At 39.1% G+C, this 17,556-nt stretch overlaps 1 protein-coding gene across 1 annotated transcript in view; it reads right to left on the reverse strand.

Annotated features, from left to right (window-relative positions):
- Positions 1–15,621: 15,621 nt before the first annotated feature.
- UMAD1 (UBAP1-MVB12-associated (UMA) domain containing 1) overlaps positions 15,622–17,556 on the reverse strand; it is a 76,375-nt gene continuing 74,440 nt past the window's right edge. The window contains exon 3 of the mRNA XM_050891221.1: positions 15,622–17,217. Within this exon, the coding sequence (XP_050747178.1) occupies positions 16,960–17,217 (258 nt within the window). The 3' untranslated portion in view covers positions 15,622–16,959. The remainder of the gene's footprint in view (positions 17,218–17,556) is intronic.

Below are 17,556 nucleotides of genomic sequence, written 5' to 3' on the forward strand. Positions count from 1 at the left end.
TCTACAATTTTTAAATTCCCATCCAGCTACACCTATGCCACTCCTTTGTTTTCAGTAGCATCAGATATGATTAACTGAAGAAGGAATCGAGTCTTCAAAGTTAATTAAAACATTGTTGATGATGACCAGGAAGGCATACTTAGAAGCTATAGGTAAAGAGATTTAGATGCTCAACGTGGGGCAGTTGTGCTCAGGCTTTCAAGCTCCTGATCTATGGAAGAAAAATGCCTCTGATTTCTCACGGCAGTGAACCTGCCAGCTAAACGTGGAGTGAAGTATAGCTGCTTCGGCTTCCCCCAGAGGCTCCCATCTTCTCCTTCCGCTGGAGGCCCCGTCTTCTCAGTCTGGTGCTGTTACATCTTTAATAAGATCAATAATCTTTCTCGGGTTTAGCAGCTTCATGAATTCTGATTAAGCTCCGTGACAGTGGCTGTGTATTAAGAATAATAGGCAAGAAGAAGACTTTAGTGTCTCGATCCATGAGGCATGATAGTTTCTTCTTTAGGCAAACTGTTATTGATTTGATCTTGGGTTTTCTCAGTGTGGCCTCTGTAAATAAAGTGCTAGCACACAGTACACTTACTGTACGGCTCCTCTTCCCTGCAGACCAATTCTTTCTGATGAAGACTTACTTTAATTGTTCCATGACTACTAATGTGTTTAAGTAAGGCTCACGTGGCTAAGTCTTCGGTGAGAAAATTAGACGTGCTTACAAGAATTAATATAGTAAGAAATCACAAAGGTACAATCAGGAGCAAAAAATCAGAATGGTCTCTAGCACTGCCTTTCAACCAAACACCAGTGTGTGAGTTTCTGCGCGTCATTAAAATTCAATTAAGTATTTTGGGGAAAAAAGCCTGACACTGACAGGATACATCATCTGACCACAGGAAGCTGTGCTGACAAAAATTCATAAAGTGGAAATTGGAAACCCATACTCTGAAGCTTTCCTGTATTAACAGTTTGATGTCCAACTATGTAATATATAATTTATGAGAATTCTCTAATGTGATCCAGCCTTGCATATTTTGCAATTTATTATTCTTATTTAGAAAGAAGTGAAGACCAAACTACTCTCTCTGATTTCTGAAGTCATTTTTTATCATTTTTAATATATACATCTCATGGTAATTTTCCATAGACTCCATTTGCAAACCCCTATTTTCAGTCCCAACTAGTGGGCTCATTTGGGCTCACTTCTTAGCCACTGTTTTCATTTTGAAGACAGGGAAAAGTTTCAGGGAATTAGACATTTGCGGGGGGGGCGGGTGATGCAATTGTGCAGAAACGTAGATAGAATTATATTGTTGCTTCACTGTTTTTTCTGAAAGCGTCATCTAAATGCAGTTCTGGAATGACTCCTATTGTCAACTTTTGGGATTTGATCTAGCCAAAAACATCCACAAATCCTCTTTCCATACGCTGAATGTTTTGTTTTCTATAGTCTTGTATATACTTTGTGTTTTAAAAGCAGATTTCTTTGTTGCTTATGGTCCTTCTGTGCCTACAGTAGTATCTAAGCATCTTGGTTTAATGACTTTATGGTTTTTGTGTATTTAAACCCTTTCATTTCTGGTACTTTTTCTGAAATGCATTATGTGGAAGAACATTCTGTAAAACTTCTTTGTAAATCCCATTTTTGTTTTTTAATATCTGCTACTAGTTGTGAGTATCCACTCCATTGGGAGCCTCAAGAGAGACGATAGATGCCAAAAGTACCATATTTGGGAGTGAACCTACAGTGGAACAAGAAAAAAAAAATCATCAACGTGCTTTATTTGGGAAGGAATCTGTGGCCTTTAAGAAACAGAAAGGGAGGAGAGAGGCTGCAGAGTATTAAAATATTGACAAGGCTACAGGCAGTACCTTACTCTTTGAAAATATGCAGAAATGCAAGGAGAAGGAGCAGTCAGTGAGCCCTCTGGTAGCTGCCATGGTAAAGGTGACCGTGCCCTTCAGAGCAGTTACCTCTGCAGTTAGATTGGAAAGCAGATATCCACAACCTCGGGGAATAGCTTGCGACAGGGTAAATACGCCACAAAGATGAAGCTAGGGGAAATTGAATCCAGAGACGGGGAAAGTAAAATCAAATGGAAAGCAGTCTGATAAGGAAAAGTGAAAGAATAATCAGTGCATGGAGACTAAAAGAGAGAGTTTTTAAAGTTATTTCAAGATGCAAAAGCTTCCTCCACTATTTCCTACTTGCATTTTAAGGTAGTTAGATAGCTTGGACTCAATGTATCTAGAAGAGGACTAACCTGCTTCAGGTCAGTTCAAAGGTGACATAGAAGAGTATTCAAAACATGTTTGTTAAAAAAGTAAACTTCACTGAAGTTTACTTTAAACTTTCCCATACTGTTGCTCCAAGAACTGTCTGAGATTACTGTAACTGAAAAATAGAGGGGGAGGAGAAAGCTCAATTTTATGGTACTTAATATTGTATGTGTAGGTATTTTCATGTTGCTTTTTTTATTTTTTGATAATAATAACACTCCCATTGATTGTCTGGGTCTTTCATAGAGCAAGTTGGAAGAAAAAAAAGGTTTAAAAAATTAACTGTACAAGCCTGAGTACTTACTGCTACTTTAAAGTCACGTTAGAACAGAGCGACTCTCAAGCTGAGGGTATTCTTACAGATCCCAGTATGACAACAGGCGGAAAGTGCCAAAAAGGTCTATAACAATACCATGGACAAAGATCAGGACCTAAATCCGATCAGCACCCCATTAACTTCAGTACACTGTTACTCGCAAGCATTCGGTTTCTGGTGTTTGAGCACAACGTTGCTTTTTTCCCACCAGTTCCATACGTAGAAACAAAACAGCTTTGCCAGTTATGCCATGGTGCAAAATAAAGGAAATTTCCTTCTTTGTCCTTTGTAACGATTCCTGTGTTTCCAGCCTAATCTAGCTTGCACTGCTGTACATGTGCAACAAGGTTTAATTACATAGAAGCCAAGACAAAACTGGAGGAGCCCAGTAACCATGGAGATTAGAGATCAATAATATAATACTATTTGTTTATAAATTATCCATAGCCCATATATCCTTTTGTAAAAGGCAAATAGGCAAGCGAGACCCAGGCAGCATGCTCAATTTATTATTTCTAAAAGTAAATGTGATTATGCTTTCTGTGGGTGACTACCTTCCCATTAATAATGTTATTTTCAAATTGTTCGATACAGTATGGATTAGGGGAGATGACTGTGTTTGGAGGAGAAATACAAAGCTCCTCAATATAGGAGTCATATAAAGGAGTCATATATATATAGGAGTCATATAAAGCTACATATTCCAATATAGACGTCATATAAAGGTACATACACCAATATAGGAGTCATATAAAGCTACATCTGAAGGCTGTATAGTGAAAAGTGCTTCCTCTTTCGACCAAAACCCTTAGTAGGCACTACCACGCCATGTTACATCTCATGGTGTGATTAGGAAAAAGTTAGGAAAGCGTGTGCACCATACACAAAACACAATTCACATTCCTAATTATTTTTCCAGTTAAAAAATCCTCATCACGAAGCTCACTAACGGTAGCAATCATAATTTGAAGGCTGTCTCAGACAATGATGATGAAGAACCTGGAGGAGGTTTCAAAATCCTATAGTTCCTTTTCCTTTTGGATAGATAAGACATTTTCCGACTAAGCATTGTTTATCTTCCTCCTTACTTTTAAAGAAGCAACTAATCAGTTTTACTGAGAATATTTTCCACTGGAAAGTCAATAGTCATCAAAATTTAAACTCCTCACATGCTTTACTATTCTGGCAACTTTCTACTTGGAAGGAAAAGGAGAGTTTTTCATTAATATCTATTTCAACATTTTGTTCTAGTTTGTTTTCAAAATTACTTTGCCAAAAATGAATATTAAAAGTGGAAAAGATTTTTTACATTATTTTACAGTTTTAAGTAATGCAAACCTAGAAGTGACCTGTTTTATGTTTCACTCCATGATGAGTTTGTTTTCTTGCAATTGGGAATAATAATTTTAAAAAAATCTTCCGAAAAATACAAAATCAGTCTCCCCAACAGTTACGTGTATAAAAGGCAAAGCATGGAGAACTAAGAGCAATTTCAGAATAATTTATTGTAGTGTTTCAGTATATCTAGAGAGTGAATGGATGTAGGAAACTGGATGATATTCTTGAATAAAAATATTGTTATCTGATCTGCATTGAGGGGGTAAGAGGATAACCGATTTTTATGACAAATCCCACTTTTGTAGCAATTGCGTAATAATTATATAATTGCCGTAACAAATCCCTGGTTTATGACTTCACAAGAACATTCAGCATCTCTTCAGCGTGAGTCTGTGCTTGCCGAGCTCTTGCAGTGAAGTCCTATTTAAACACAAGGGGTGCATATATGTTAGCATTTCAGCCTGGGAGTCCGTCTCCAGAAAATTCCAACTTACCGTGTTTCCGTTTGAATCATGGAGCCATCTCGGAGCATGCAAGCTGGTTTCCTTTTGAATGAAACTAAACCAGAAGATGTGCTTTGGAATCCAGGGGACATTCGGCCCGTAGGGCAAGAGCAACAGTAGCCTAAACCAGAAATACTTGTAAGAGCGGGTGTTAAGCCTTCAGCCTTGGTTTTTTTTTTTTTTTACGCTACAGATCCACTCCTCTTGGGCTGCACTACTTGCTGTAATATGGACACGGCTAATGAGAAGCGTTACTACTCTGAGTATTAACAAAGCATAGTACCCAGAGTATCATCTTAAACTGATGTCCATTTAAGAGGGTGGATAGGGCTCAGGATTTTCTGAAAACCTCCTGTCCTCCACAGATGCGACCATCCTGTATGAATTTCAAACCCCGCTATTTCATTACTCGCCGCTCCCACTGCATCCTTGCTCAGTGGGTGAAGAAACTGCAGTTACACCGTGTCCACCCTGAGACAGCTTACAAGTTCCCCTAGTTAGCAGCAGATTGATTTTAAGTTGGCTCTGCTGGCTTTCGAAGTGCCTAATGGAGTCGGTCCTAGCGGGATGCGAATGTTTGCCCAAGTGCCTCCCGCCGAGGAGCGGTACTTCCAGAGCATGCAGAGATGGCGCTGGTCTGCCTGAGGCATGGAGGGAGCCGCGGTGTTGCTGTGGTGAGCCCAAGCGTGTAGAACTTGTTTGCCCATGACATCAGGCTTAGTTCATCCTTCATTCTGAGCAACACCTGGAAACATTTGTTTTCGAATAGTATTTTATTTTGACTATGAACAGACTGTACTCAAATGATCTTTCTCAGATTGTTTTTCTTAAAACCTTCTGTTCTTTATAGCCAGCCTCTAAAGGTAGAACACATACCCCTCTGCTTGAAACAGAGGAGGAAGGCAAGGATTTAACCCTGAGGATCAAGAGCCCCTCATGAAAGCCATCAAACTGCTGCTGAATGTGAACTTTGGGAAGGGATGCTCTGGGATGCGGGATGCTGTGTCCTGCAGGCCTGGATCTCTGATGGTCCAGATGGGGATCTGCGGAAATGCACCACAGCTCCTCCTCTACCCACACACATTCTTTCCAAATGAAGGCAACGTGGGGAAAAAATAGCAGACGCCACGGCCTCATCTTGATGTGCACCCAGGATACAATTTGGGTGTGTATCTGAGGCAAGAAGTTAAAGTCTTTCTGACCCCTGAATTAGATGTATAATTACTAGCAACTGTGAAGTAGGAGTCCATGTCCATGAGAAGCAGGGTTCAGATCCAGCAGGAGCTTGGAAATGGGAGCAACAACCAGTCACAGGAGCAAAATTTTGCCTTCATAAGAAAAAAAGCTCCGGGCTCCCAACTGATCTCCTTGCTTCCACTGAGATCAATGATCACTCTGTCTCCAGGAACAGCAGGTGAACCCAGCGAGGGGCTGCAGGCTCCAATCTATGTCAGCAAGACAGGCAATTAGCTGAACGTGCTGGCCTACAAAGCACAGCTCCTACGTCAGCTGCCTTTTAGGAACCCTGCGGTAACAGCCACTTCGCTGAGCTTCTGGAAATACTCCAGATGCAGACTGTTCCCCCCAAAGCAGCAGAACTCCCATGCTTAGCTTTGCAATCTTAGTGCAAATTGTCTAGATTTAAAAAAGAAAAACAACCCTAGGACAACATGAACCCAGCTCTTGCCCCAAAATCCATCACGTTGGCTCAAACTGCCACCCCACCTGGGCTATCAACAGCACTGGGGTTCAGCTGCCTCACCAGCCTGATAGTTGAAACCATCATGAAAAAGGTGCAGAAGACTGTACTGGCGAATTTCTCAGGTATTTGCTAAGAGCAGAGAAAAGGTGAGACGGAGTTGCCCGAAAATGGAGATGAGATGCAATTCAGGGTGTGTGCTGTTGACTGGAACACACAAGATGCAGACGGGCTCCTTGGCAGGCATTGCACACACAAACAGCACGTTTTTAAAAAGCATGGAAGGCAGCCACATTTTAATAGACTTTCTCCCTGTCCTTTTTTTAATCTTACTTCAAAGAAGAGGTCACCACAATTCCTTTTCCCCGAGCCTCATTCTTGGAAATATCGAACTCACTTAGACTCAAAAAAAAGGTAGGAAAATGTAGACTACAAAAAATGAGCTGGATGTGATCCCCTGCCAAGAGGGATCACTGTTCTTGACCAGATTCTGCCAGCTCTTTCATTATGAGGATTGTCTCCACATTGGACACTTAAAATCAATCACTGGGAGAGGGATGGAGAACAGGAGTGAAGGGAAGGCAGCGATCAAAATAATAAACAATTTGGTGCCTGCTAGAGAATGTGTCCTTCTTTACATGACAAGAAAAACATAATAATGTGTTTTCTTTTGTGTTCATGAAATCAAATATTTTCACACTAAGTCAGTATTAACATTTTAAAAAAGCTTTAAAACATACAACCAGGTTTTGTAGTTAAGATGGGAAAATATTTTAAATTGGAAATGTGAATTTAATCCCCTCAATTAAATGTAAAATATTTAAATACTTAACCTGATTGCTGCCAACTGCAATTTCCTATAATAAGGAATTATGAGGCTAGAGCGTAGTTCTTAAAGGCACATGGTTCACATGAAACCAGCACAGATTCACGTCTAGAAATTGCAACTTCATCTATGTATACAGCCACTTCGCCCCTTCACACAAGTTACAGTTGGAAAAATGTCAAGTACTATTTTTTACAGGGCATTAAAAAAAAAACCCAACTTTTTTTTTTCTTCATGTGGCCTAGCTGATAACTGCGTTATTAACAGCAGATATGGCAAAACAACACAGGTTTCCAGCCAGTAGAGTCATATGAAGCACCTGACATCTGAATTAAAGGACGTAAGAAAATACTTCTGGAGAAACTGACGACCAGTCTCACACAATGTATCTCTTTGTGAATAATCATCTTGTATATCTATCTATCTATACCTACATGTACACACACACACATAATACATCTACATTCTCTGTGTATGTACCTGACTTTATGACACATTTCTGCTGCCCTAACTTTTTACATTAATTTTGCTATAACCTTTAGGACAAATCCTGTTCTCAGTTATGATGATGTAAATTATAACAACTTTGCTGAAACCCAAGTTTGTGCAAAAATCTCTTTTTCCTTTCAGAACTGCTTTTTTTGTGTGTGCATAAAATATCTCTACGCTGAGGACAAGATGTAGGCACCAACTGGCAACTGAGCTTCATGAAAGTTAGGCGAACTCACAAGGCCATTTTCCCACACATTTGGAGAAAGCAGCAGATAGAAAAACGCTGGTTGCTGGCCTACAACTAAGCAGTAGATTCTGAATTCCACCTCAATCCATTTTAGGAAGTGGTCATTATAAATTAACTTCCTCTACATCTCTCTACTTTGAACTGCTGTTCACTTCATAACTAAAACTGTATCTACAGAATGAAGTTTTATTTTTATCTGACTTTTTCCTTAAATGCTGCATATTCTAATTTCCTCCTCCTCCCTCCATGGCTGGCAACAGACCAGCTCTTTCATTATATTTGGAGCAAAGAAACAGCCCACTAAACCTTTCCCAGACCACATTGTCAGGACTTAAACACTTTGAACAAATCAAAACACTTATTTAAAAGTAAATGAATTCCCATTTGTAATACAGCCTTCCACTGCTAACGACAGGTCTGATCTCTGCAGAAATAATTCATCGGGAGGGAATTAGGACAAAAAGGCTGAGATAGATAAATCCGTCCCGTTTCCAGGCACTTTGCTGGAGCCATCTCTGGCAGCAGCAGTCACGCTTGGCTCCCTGCGTAGACGGCCAAAGGAAGAGAGGACAAGCCAGAGGGTGATTCTCATCTTAATGTTGTCCGAAGAGCTCCTCTTTCCCTCCTCTCCTGTGAGCAGAGGGAAACTAGGATGACTGGGATTGTAATTAAGCACATCAGCATGGAGGAAGCAGAGAAGCGAGATTTGTATCTGAGAAATTCCCTGCTTGGACCTTCTGGCCTGGCCTGAGCCAGCATACCACCAGGCACTTACGAAAGGCACCTACAAGTCCACTTGGATGTATCTGAGACAAAAGGTTCAAGGGAGGAAATTCTCAGATAAGAATCATCCCTCTTCTCTGTTTACCCCGAATTTCATCATCTTAATAATGTAATAAACACTGTAGAAGAGGCTTTCTCTAGGTCAGAGGAGTTTAAGATCAGTAGATATATACAGGGGGGAAAGGTAAACAGAGTAAGCCAAGTGTTGCTGAGTTACTATGTTCTCAAAAACATTTCTGTCAGCTATTAGAAAGTAGACCCTCAGTGTTTTTAAAAATAAGAGCAAAGTGCCAAGCTGCCACCTCTCTTTTTTTTCCTTTTTTTTTTCCCCCCCGATGAAAAGCGTAGGATATTCTAATTTCTGATATCACCAGTGCTCTACATTAGATCCCATTGTGGGGATGCCTTCTCTCGTCTTCTAACGCTCTGGCAATGCCTACGCTGCTCCAGTTTGCTGAGATGGTTTTGCACAGATTACCTGTTCTGATACCAGTTTTGGAGTAAGTCCTAAAAGAGAGTGGACTGTTCTCTTGGAGACTGACAAATTACTGGGTCATGATTTCCAGACTAAAGTGATATATCAGAAGCAAATGGTGTTTCAAAGGAGAACTTTTTCAGCATTATCTTCATAGTTTGTTTCTTTGGGGAAGCAGAATATTAGTTTGTGTATGAGCCAAAATAACTCTTTGAAGCAAGATGAGGCAGTAGGTGCCAGAAAGGCCTTGTTCAGTTAATTGCAATTTATTTAAAAACACAATAATCTATTTGCAAATTTCAAGTAAGATTTTATCCTTCACTTGAATTACCTCATCTGTTTAAGAAGGGTGTACTAGTTGGCTTTTATTCTTCCTAACAATTATTTTTATTCTGAAGAAAATAATCTTTGTACAGCTAGGTTGCTGTTGCAGTGGACACACTAGGAACACTTTTCCTACTCTGTGCCACGAAGACAAGGACATACAAACCCATCTAATATCAAAAAGTGATTTTTTTAGTCACTGTGCACATATAAATAGCCAGAGACTTCCATTGCTACAGGAGATCCTTGCAGAGCAAGTCTTATCTGACTTCTTTTTGATATCTGTGGTGAACAGATCAGTCTTGGGATGACTTCCTCTTCTAGGAGATAACCTTTAGCATCTTGGCCTAAATCTCCCCTTTTGGTCTAAGCAGGGTGAAATGGCTCAGGCAATCTGCTAAGATGGGCGGATCACCAGAAGATGATCTTGCTCAGTTCAAAGTTTTTAAAGGTAAATTGTTTTCCAAGAAGACAGAGTGGGACTTCAGCACCACCTTGCACGCTTAGAGGAATTGTGTCAGGTCTCTGTCATTGAGTGGCTAGTCATGTAGGAGATAGGAATGAAAGTCGGTCAAGTCTGCATTACTTTTACCCACAGGGTATCGATGTGCAACTTCCTTTTCTTGAAGGACTATCACCCTTGAGATGCCTGTCTACCAGGACATGCCCCATCCCAGAAACAAACCATCTGTCCAGACCCAGCTGGATGGAGTAGAGTGTCCCCCAGGAGGCATCGGACTGATGTTTCTAAAATAGGGTGCAACTTTCTCCTGAAGGAGAGACAGCCATTGGAGGTGGTGGTGAAGAGGGTTAGTGTGAGAAGACTTAGAGCATTTGAGAGATCTACAGCAAAACACTACTTTTTCATTTCTCAGTCAACAGCCTCTTACTTGATGCCAACTTCTAGCTTTGAAGCAGTTATTTTAACTTTATCATTGAGTGGATGCATATACTGCACCTTACATGCAGTAAACATATAAAAAGGAAGTAATTTTAAATCCCTCTATTAATCCAATATCAATTGCCAATATGACACCTTCCTACTTTGCCTGCCCCCAAAAAATTACAAGTTGAACTAGATCAAAAGATAGAAAATATGCTAACCCTGTGTGTCCAATTTTAGCCATAATTATACTAAGATTGATAAGTAATATCTGCAAGTACTGTAATACTACTTGAAATAAAATTTGGCAGTCCTTTCTGGGATAAATTTAATGCATATGTTCTATTCCACCCTATCAAGTAGAGGGAGAAGTGTAAATGTTTTTTATTTGAGAGACAACTGAAGGAGAACTAGCCAAACTACAAACGACATAGAAGTCAAATAACAACAAAAAGAGCCTCTGAATCAATTGGTAAGATAAATATTAAGTCTTTGACAAAAGCCCTATCTAAACACATGACAGACAAAATCGCAGTTACAGGACTCTAAAAATGTCTTTAAGAGCAGAATAAGCCAAGCAGATGCACCAGCAGTTTCTAAAAACAGCTGGAAAAGGAAATTACAGTACAGTTTCCAAAACATCACACATTGCTTAATTTTCTTAAGGCAAATAGACAACTAGCAGATCTCTTCACAAAAAGGGTGACACAGTGGTCAGACTAAAGTCCCAAAGTCTTTTTCAGTTCTGACATGTATCAGTTGCTTTAAATAAGTAATTCCCTTCTCACTGTGATGGTCCATTTCACCTGAGTCTTTGTTTTCTGAGCCCATCTGCTTCAGACTTCTTTTCCAGTGAGATTTAGATGGATGCCCAAAGCTGACCTCCCAGAACAGTTACATGAACATTTGGATGTGAGTGGCTACTCTAACCGTAATGCTGATATCCAAAACAGTTGGATGAGGGGTGTTTATAATTGAGACTCATCTTTTTTTTGTTTGCTTGTGAGCAGTTTCTTTTATGTTCTGTTATTGAAGTACATGTGTCGACTGACTTAAGAGGACAGCCTTGTAAATGAGATCTTTGATCTCAAGAGTTTATTTTATCTTTGCAGCAAGGAAAAGTGAATTGAATTGGCTGGCGGAACTAAGCCCTCTCATTGTCTCTGTTCTACAGCTGCTGCATCCTTCTGGGGTCATCATAACTTCCACTTCCACCGCTAGATACTCTCTTTTGCTACAGAATTAAAAAAAGGCTTCTCCAACATCTCATCATAACCTGCAGTACAACACTGAAAGCTTTACAACTCCTGGTTTATTATACGAACCATGCAGCGTGCTCAGACTGTTTTGCTTCTGTAGAAGGGATGTATTTGACAAACCACTGAGCTGCGATACAGCAAAGCTCTTTGAGCTACGCTGATACCTCATCAGAAAGTAAACTTTAATAGAATATTCACTGACTTTTTTGGAGTAAAACACAGTCAAGAAAGACTACTGCATGGAAGGCTGCAGACTAAAAAGTAGTATCTGCTCTGAGATGTTGAAAGGAGTATGTAATCCATCGTTACTCTCCCATTATTTATGTTAATGTACAGAGGCATTAGCATTAGCGACTGTGGTGCTATCTACTACACATACACAAAAAAAGACTATGGGGCATAATACCGATTTAATTCCCAATTCAGATCACCAATATGGTAGTGTCATATTCTTACAACCTGCACTTCATTTAGTTTCCATATTTTCATTACAGCCAATGTTAGCTACTACAGAAAAAATGTTCAATGAAAACTGCTTTACGTGTCCTTTCCCCCTCCCTTTCCTTAGTTTGACGTAATTTTACTATGTAGTTTTCCTTGTATACTACTAAAAGAAGTAATGTACACATGAGAACCTTGCCATTTCATAGTAGGTAGATATCTGTAAAAAAATAATAATTTTTAATGGCCTCAAAGTAATGGCACGTCCAATAGCCAGACTTAGTCAAGATCTATTGCACTCACCATAAAGGTAGAAAAGCTTTCCACTAATATGTTTCAGAAAATAAAGTTTAAAGCGTTATTTTTTAGGAGTTCTATTGAATGCATAAAACCATTTATACATGGAGGAAAAAAAAATCTCCACACAGAGTTGTCTTCTGAGGGACTGCATCCACAGAGGTCAAAGTACTGCTTTGGATCTTACTGCTTTTTAGATCATTCAGCTGACCCGGCAGCATGTGCAGGAGAATTAAAACAGTCTTACTCATTAGCATCATATAGTGCAAAGAAAAACTTCACATACCTGTACATAGAACCTAAAATGTGTGCTCCAGAACTAAACAGACAGTGAGATGCCAGGCCTAGAAGACCAAGTTTACTTCTTACATTCCTGGCATCTGCAAATGATGAAATTCTGAATTGACAAAAATTGCAGTTTCATTCTATGGGCAGTAATGCTTCCAAGTTAACTGTCAATACAACGGGAACAAGGTAGCGACTTTTCTCCCCTTCCAGTAAGCATGAATAGTTATATTTCTTCTTTTGGATGGCTATGATTCAGACAGAAGGAAGGCTAAGAAAGCGACTATGGGAACAGATCCCTTTTGCAGAGTGAAGCCCAGGTCTCTTTTCAGAAAACAGTCTCATCTCTGTGAAGGATGTTGAAAAGAAAGAGGTAGTTCTCTAGGAGACTCAAAGGACGTAAATATCTAACTGGTAAAGAAAGAACATGGTCTCAATGGAGGACACAGGGAGATCAATAATTTTCCTTAGTTTAAGGAATCTGACATATTGATGGGAAGAAATCAGGCCTAACATACCTCTTTCTAACTTTGTGAGCTCGTTACAGAATGCCAAGCTTAACGCTGATGAAGAGCTGCAGCACAGCAGGTGGGCTGAACAAACCCAGCTTGGCTTATTAAACCACCTTCTTCCTACAGCACCAAACAGGAGCCTACCTTTGGAATTTGAGGAGGATTTTCTGCCTCTTTGTTGCTGTAACAGACACTCTCCGGCTTCAAAAGGAAATCTGGTTAATCTGGAATTGCCCGGTCATCAGTAGAAGAGTTGCAACTACCTAAGAAGGGAAGGACTTACCCCTAGGAGTTGCACTTCTGGTTCCTCTCCATACTCACTAGGCTGAGCAGAGAAAACCCAAAGCAAGATAAATTATCATGTCATAACAAAAGGGGTGTTGTGGGGAGGAGAGGAGAGGAGAGTGGTTTCTCAAGCGCAAGTTTTATGCTGTTGTTCAGAACAACCCACTCGTCTTGCCCAGGATGCTGCTTTAGTGCTTTTGTGAACACAACAGGTTCTCCAGCTAAAAATGCACTAAGCTGTGTGTTATTTTGAGATCGTGTAATTGCTGTGGTGAGTATGCTCTTTGCCTTTTTCCTTTATTTGCTCTAGGGTCAAAACTTCTCATCTGGGACCACACAAGTGTGTATTTGCCAGCTGCAGCACTGTAGTATCACGGTTTGGATCATACTTTGCAGAAAACATCAGAAACTGGATCTGCAACCACCTCCTTGACTGACCTGCCGGACACGGCATTGTCTGGTTCCACTTCTCCGTTTGTCACCAGGGAGTTGTCTGTAGGGACCAGCTCCCAGTCACCCTGCTGTCGGGCTGCTCTGGATGCAATTATTCTTTGATTTACCTTTGACCATGTGGGCTTCGCTCCCCTTTTTCTACATTTAAAATTAGACTTTTCCAGAGCCTGTATTTACAACTTTTCCAGAGGAAATAAGAAGTGTCTTGTTATGTTTGATTTATTAGAAAGTTCCATAAGGAAGCTATCACACAACACAGAGTACATCTCTTGCAGGGAAAATGTAAAGAACTGCAAACGAAACTCAAAATCTCCCAGGAACTAAAGTAACTCTAAATAAACTATTTAATAAAGGAGTGCAGGCCTAGTAACATGTCCACTAATGGCAGTGACAAAGCTCCCATTTACAGCACTTCACTGGCCCAGAATCACACCTCAGTCTTTCATGATTAGTTCTGGAGTTGGCAACCTGTCTTAATTCTGATGTTAATGACATCAGCTATGAAATATCTTTCAGTTCTGTCTAAACAATTTACATACATATGCACATACACAAAGGAAACAGTTCTATTCAAGTTCTCATTATTATATACAGAATATACAGAAAGGACAGCCAGGGTGGTTTACTATTTTGATATCAATATTGATTATATTTCAATAGTTTTTAAATTTTTAAAAATTAACTATATTCCTTCATCAGTGGTCAAATGTTTGAATAACAATATATAGAATCATCCAGTATTTGTTGACAGTGACAGATACACATATATTCACATATGTTCTATGCAATAATCACGTAGCATATGATGTTAAACATATCTTACACAAGCAATTCACATTTTTTTATGAATTAAGACTCTTTGAAATCTTTAATTTTCTGTTGTGTCATCTTCATGTTATTAGTGGGCAAATAGTAATATCCATAAATCTTACTAATTTATAACAGTTTAAGTGTATTTTTTTCTTATCCCAGTGGGAAGAAATTCACCTTTGTTGTCTGGATACCATTAGGCTTCAATCCACTTTTTATGGATGATCTCAAGCAAGGGAGAGGTTTGAGCCCCAGCCCTTACTAAAGAGAGGGCAGTCAGGAGGCACATTCCCAGCACCCTTGCTCATTACTAGTACTCTTGCTAGGTGTAAATTTTACCCTTTACGGAACACGATTAAGGATGAAGGCCAAATGTTTAACCAACCGTCCACATTTCTCATCATGGGTGAATACAACCTCCTCCCTACTCTCCTTTGCCTCTCCTTTTCTTTTGAAAGGATTCTTGTGAGTGTAACAGAGTGCAATTCTGACAAGATATAATTATTTTAGATAAATTATCCAACTTTAAGCAAAAAATGAATGCAAAAAATTATATGTCAAGTCAGCTAGCAAAGAAAGAACAAGTATTGTGAGTTTGTTCGGTCTTCAACAGCGTTGTGCAGTTCTGCTTCTAGACCAGGTGAGCTGCAGAAACATTTCAGACTTGAAATGGACAACTTGAATGGAAACATGCTGTTTGCAGAATGATTAATTTTTTAACAATTAAATATAAAACAATTATGAAAATTACATTTAGTGCTTCAGATATGTGTTAACTAGAAAACTCAGCACACAAACCAGTTCTAAACAACTTGGTAAAATTAATTCTTCCTTCTAAGAGGTCTGAGTACTTCCCAGCTCACAGCCATACTATTCTTAGAGCAGTGTCATGGATGCCACCTAAACCACTGCAAGTCACCAACACAGCACACAGAATACATCAGATGAAAGTGTGATATATTTGATTAGAAGGACCCCAATTTTTAAATGACACTGAAAAGATTTCCAAATCGAATTCCCAAGTTCAAGCTCCCATGAAGTCTGAATGGTCACAACTATAGTAAACAATACAGGTGAAGCCAAATAATAACTCTCACACATAAAAAATAACTCTCTATTATTTAGCAATTTTTTTATTGGAGTGCAGCACAGATACTTTCCCTGAAACAATAACTTCAAGACATTTATGAACATAGCTGTCAAAAATATTAAATACATACATTTAAAAAATCTAAAACATTACAACCTAAGACGTATTCACAATGTAATTTCTCCATCATTTACAGTATTTATCTCAAATACTGTAAGAGGATGCAAGTCTGAAAATATATGTATTTTCAGCTATCACAGAGCATAGAAAATACATGAAAATATGCACTAACATTTGGCACAATATAAATATTCTACCCCAAGAGAGAAAAAAAAGTGTAGTCTTTTGTGTGACACAGATCATTATTCATCACAAATCATGATGTTACATCAGAGAGCTGTGCTCATGCAACAGCAGCTCTGGTTTTAGTCGGGAAAAACATGCTCAAAGCTTGTGAGCGGGGGACACAGTGGTCTGTGAGAATGCGTGTTTAGGTACTTAGCCATTTAATTTAGCTGGATAAGAAACAATGTAATGTTTTCCTGTTGCTAAACATTGCCATCTGTATCTCTGGCACACAAATTAAAAAAAGAAGGGTGTGACCATTAAAAGTACGTGTCCTGAGATTTCCTTCTTCAGGGGGCAAAGAGGTTAAAATGGAAAAGCTGATCTGTGTATAAATCAGGAACACATGTGGTAATGAGAACAAACAGCAGCCAACAGGCAGGCGGGGAGGACTTCTCCAGGCACAAAATGAGATGGACAAAAATACCATCTACTGGAAAGGGAGTGGAGCAACTGATTTTCACTTTGAAATTGGTAAGTTTAACCAATTCTATTAAGTCTTCATAATTATTTAAGTACTCATAATTAACTCTGAGTTTTAAAACTTGGTTTAATTGAAACGCTGTCTGTCCAGTAGTGCAAAGCAGCGTTGCTTTAACGTTAATACTGGTTTCTATCTGTAGAAAATCAGAGGTGATCTTAACACATGTAACAGGATCTATGTGTTTAGTATCTGAGTGAAATAACAAAACAGTGTAGAGGTGCGTAGACTTCATCTTAAAGTTATGAAATGTTTGTGTCTGCAGCCTACCTACTGGAAGTAGATACCAACAGCCAGTCTCCTACTCAGGCTGAAACAGTTTTGCTTGATTTCTTTGGAGATAAACAGAATATTTAACATAGTAAGTTACAGTTCACTTAAAGCTAAGAAATATAACACAGTTGTGAATAATAATCCTTTTGATGCAATGCATCTGATATACCAGTGGCAGGCCCCCAAAATATTAAGTCAATCAAAATAAGTCTTTAGCTTTACATTAAGACTTGTTCCTTGACACAGACAGAAAAAAAAAAAGAAAACATTATGGATCACAGAGCACTGAATTTTCAAGTGTAAAGTCATACCAAAATCTTGATAAATTATCATTGATGTCATAGGTGAGCAATCGGTCAGGAACGTCATTATGGGTGCCCTGTACTGCTAACACATGTGGTGCTAGGGCAAAGGGTACGTCACTCAGAAGATCTGACATGAAAGGGCTGCTTTCCAAATTTTGACTCCTTTCATTTCCCACCTCTGCACTTGATACAGTCAACTGTGATCGGTGCCCTGTATTTATCTAAAGAGAACAGAAGAACAGAAATTTAGACACTACAAATCAGGCAGCTAAGGCTTTGTACTTAGAACCATCATGACCTACTAATAAATGAAAACAAAAAATAAAATGATAAATAAAATCAGTTTCAGAGTTTTGTTCACGTAGATCTAAAATAGCAATTCTTAATACATGTTGATATAATTCTTTGAGTCAGGTTGACTTGAATTAAGGCTAAAACAATAACAGATTTTTTTGAATGATTAGCAAGATTTCTCCACCTAATGTTACTCTGCATTTATGAAACCCATAAGGCTGGTGGGACATTTTGTCATTATGTCCGGTCTTGTTTAGGGGAAATTA

Source organism: Gymnogyps californianus, chromosome 2, assembly GCF_018139145.2.
Source record: "Gymnogyps californianus isolate 813 chromosome 2, ASM1813914v2, whole genome shotgun sequence".
In the NCBI taxonomy this organism is placed as follows: domain Eukaryota; kingdom Metazoa; phylum Chordata; class Aves; order Accipitriformes; family Cathartidae; genus Gymnogyps; species Gymnogyps californianus.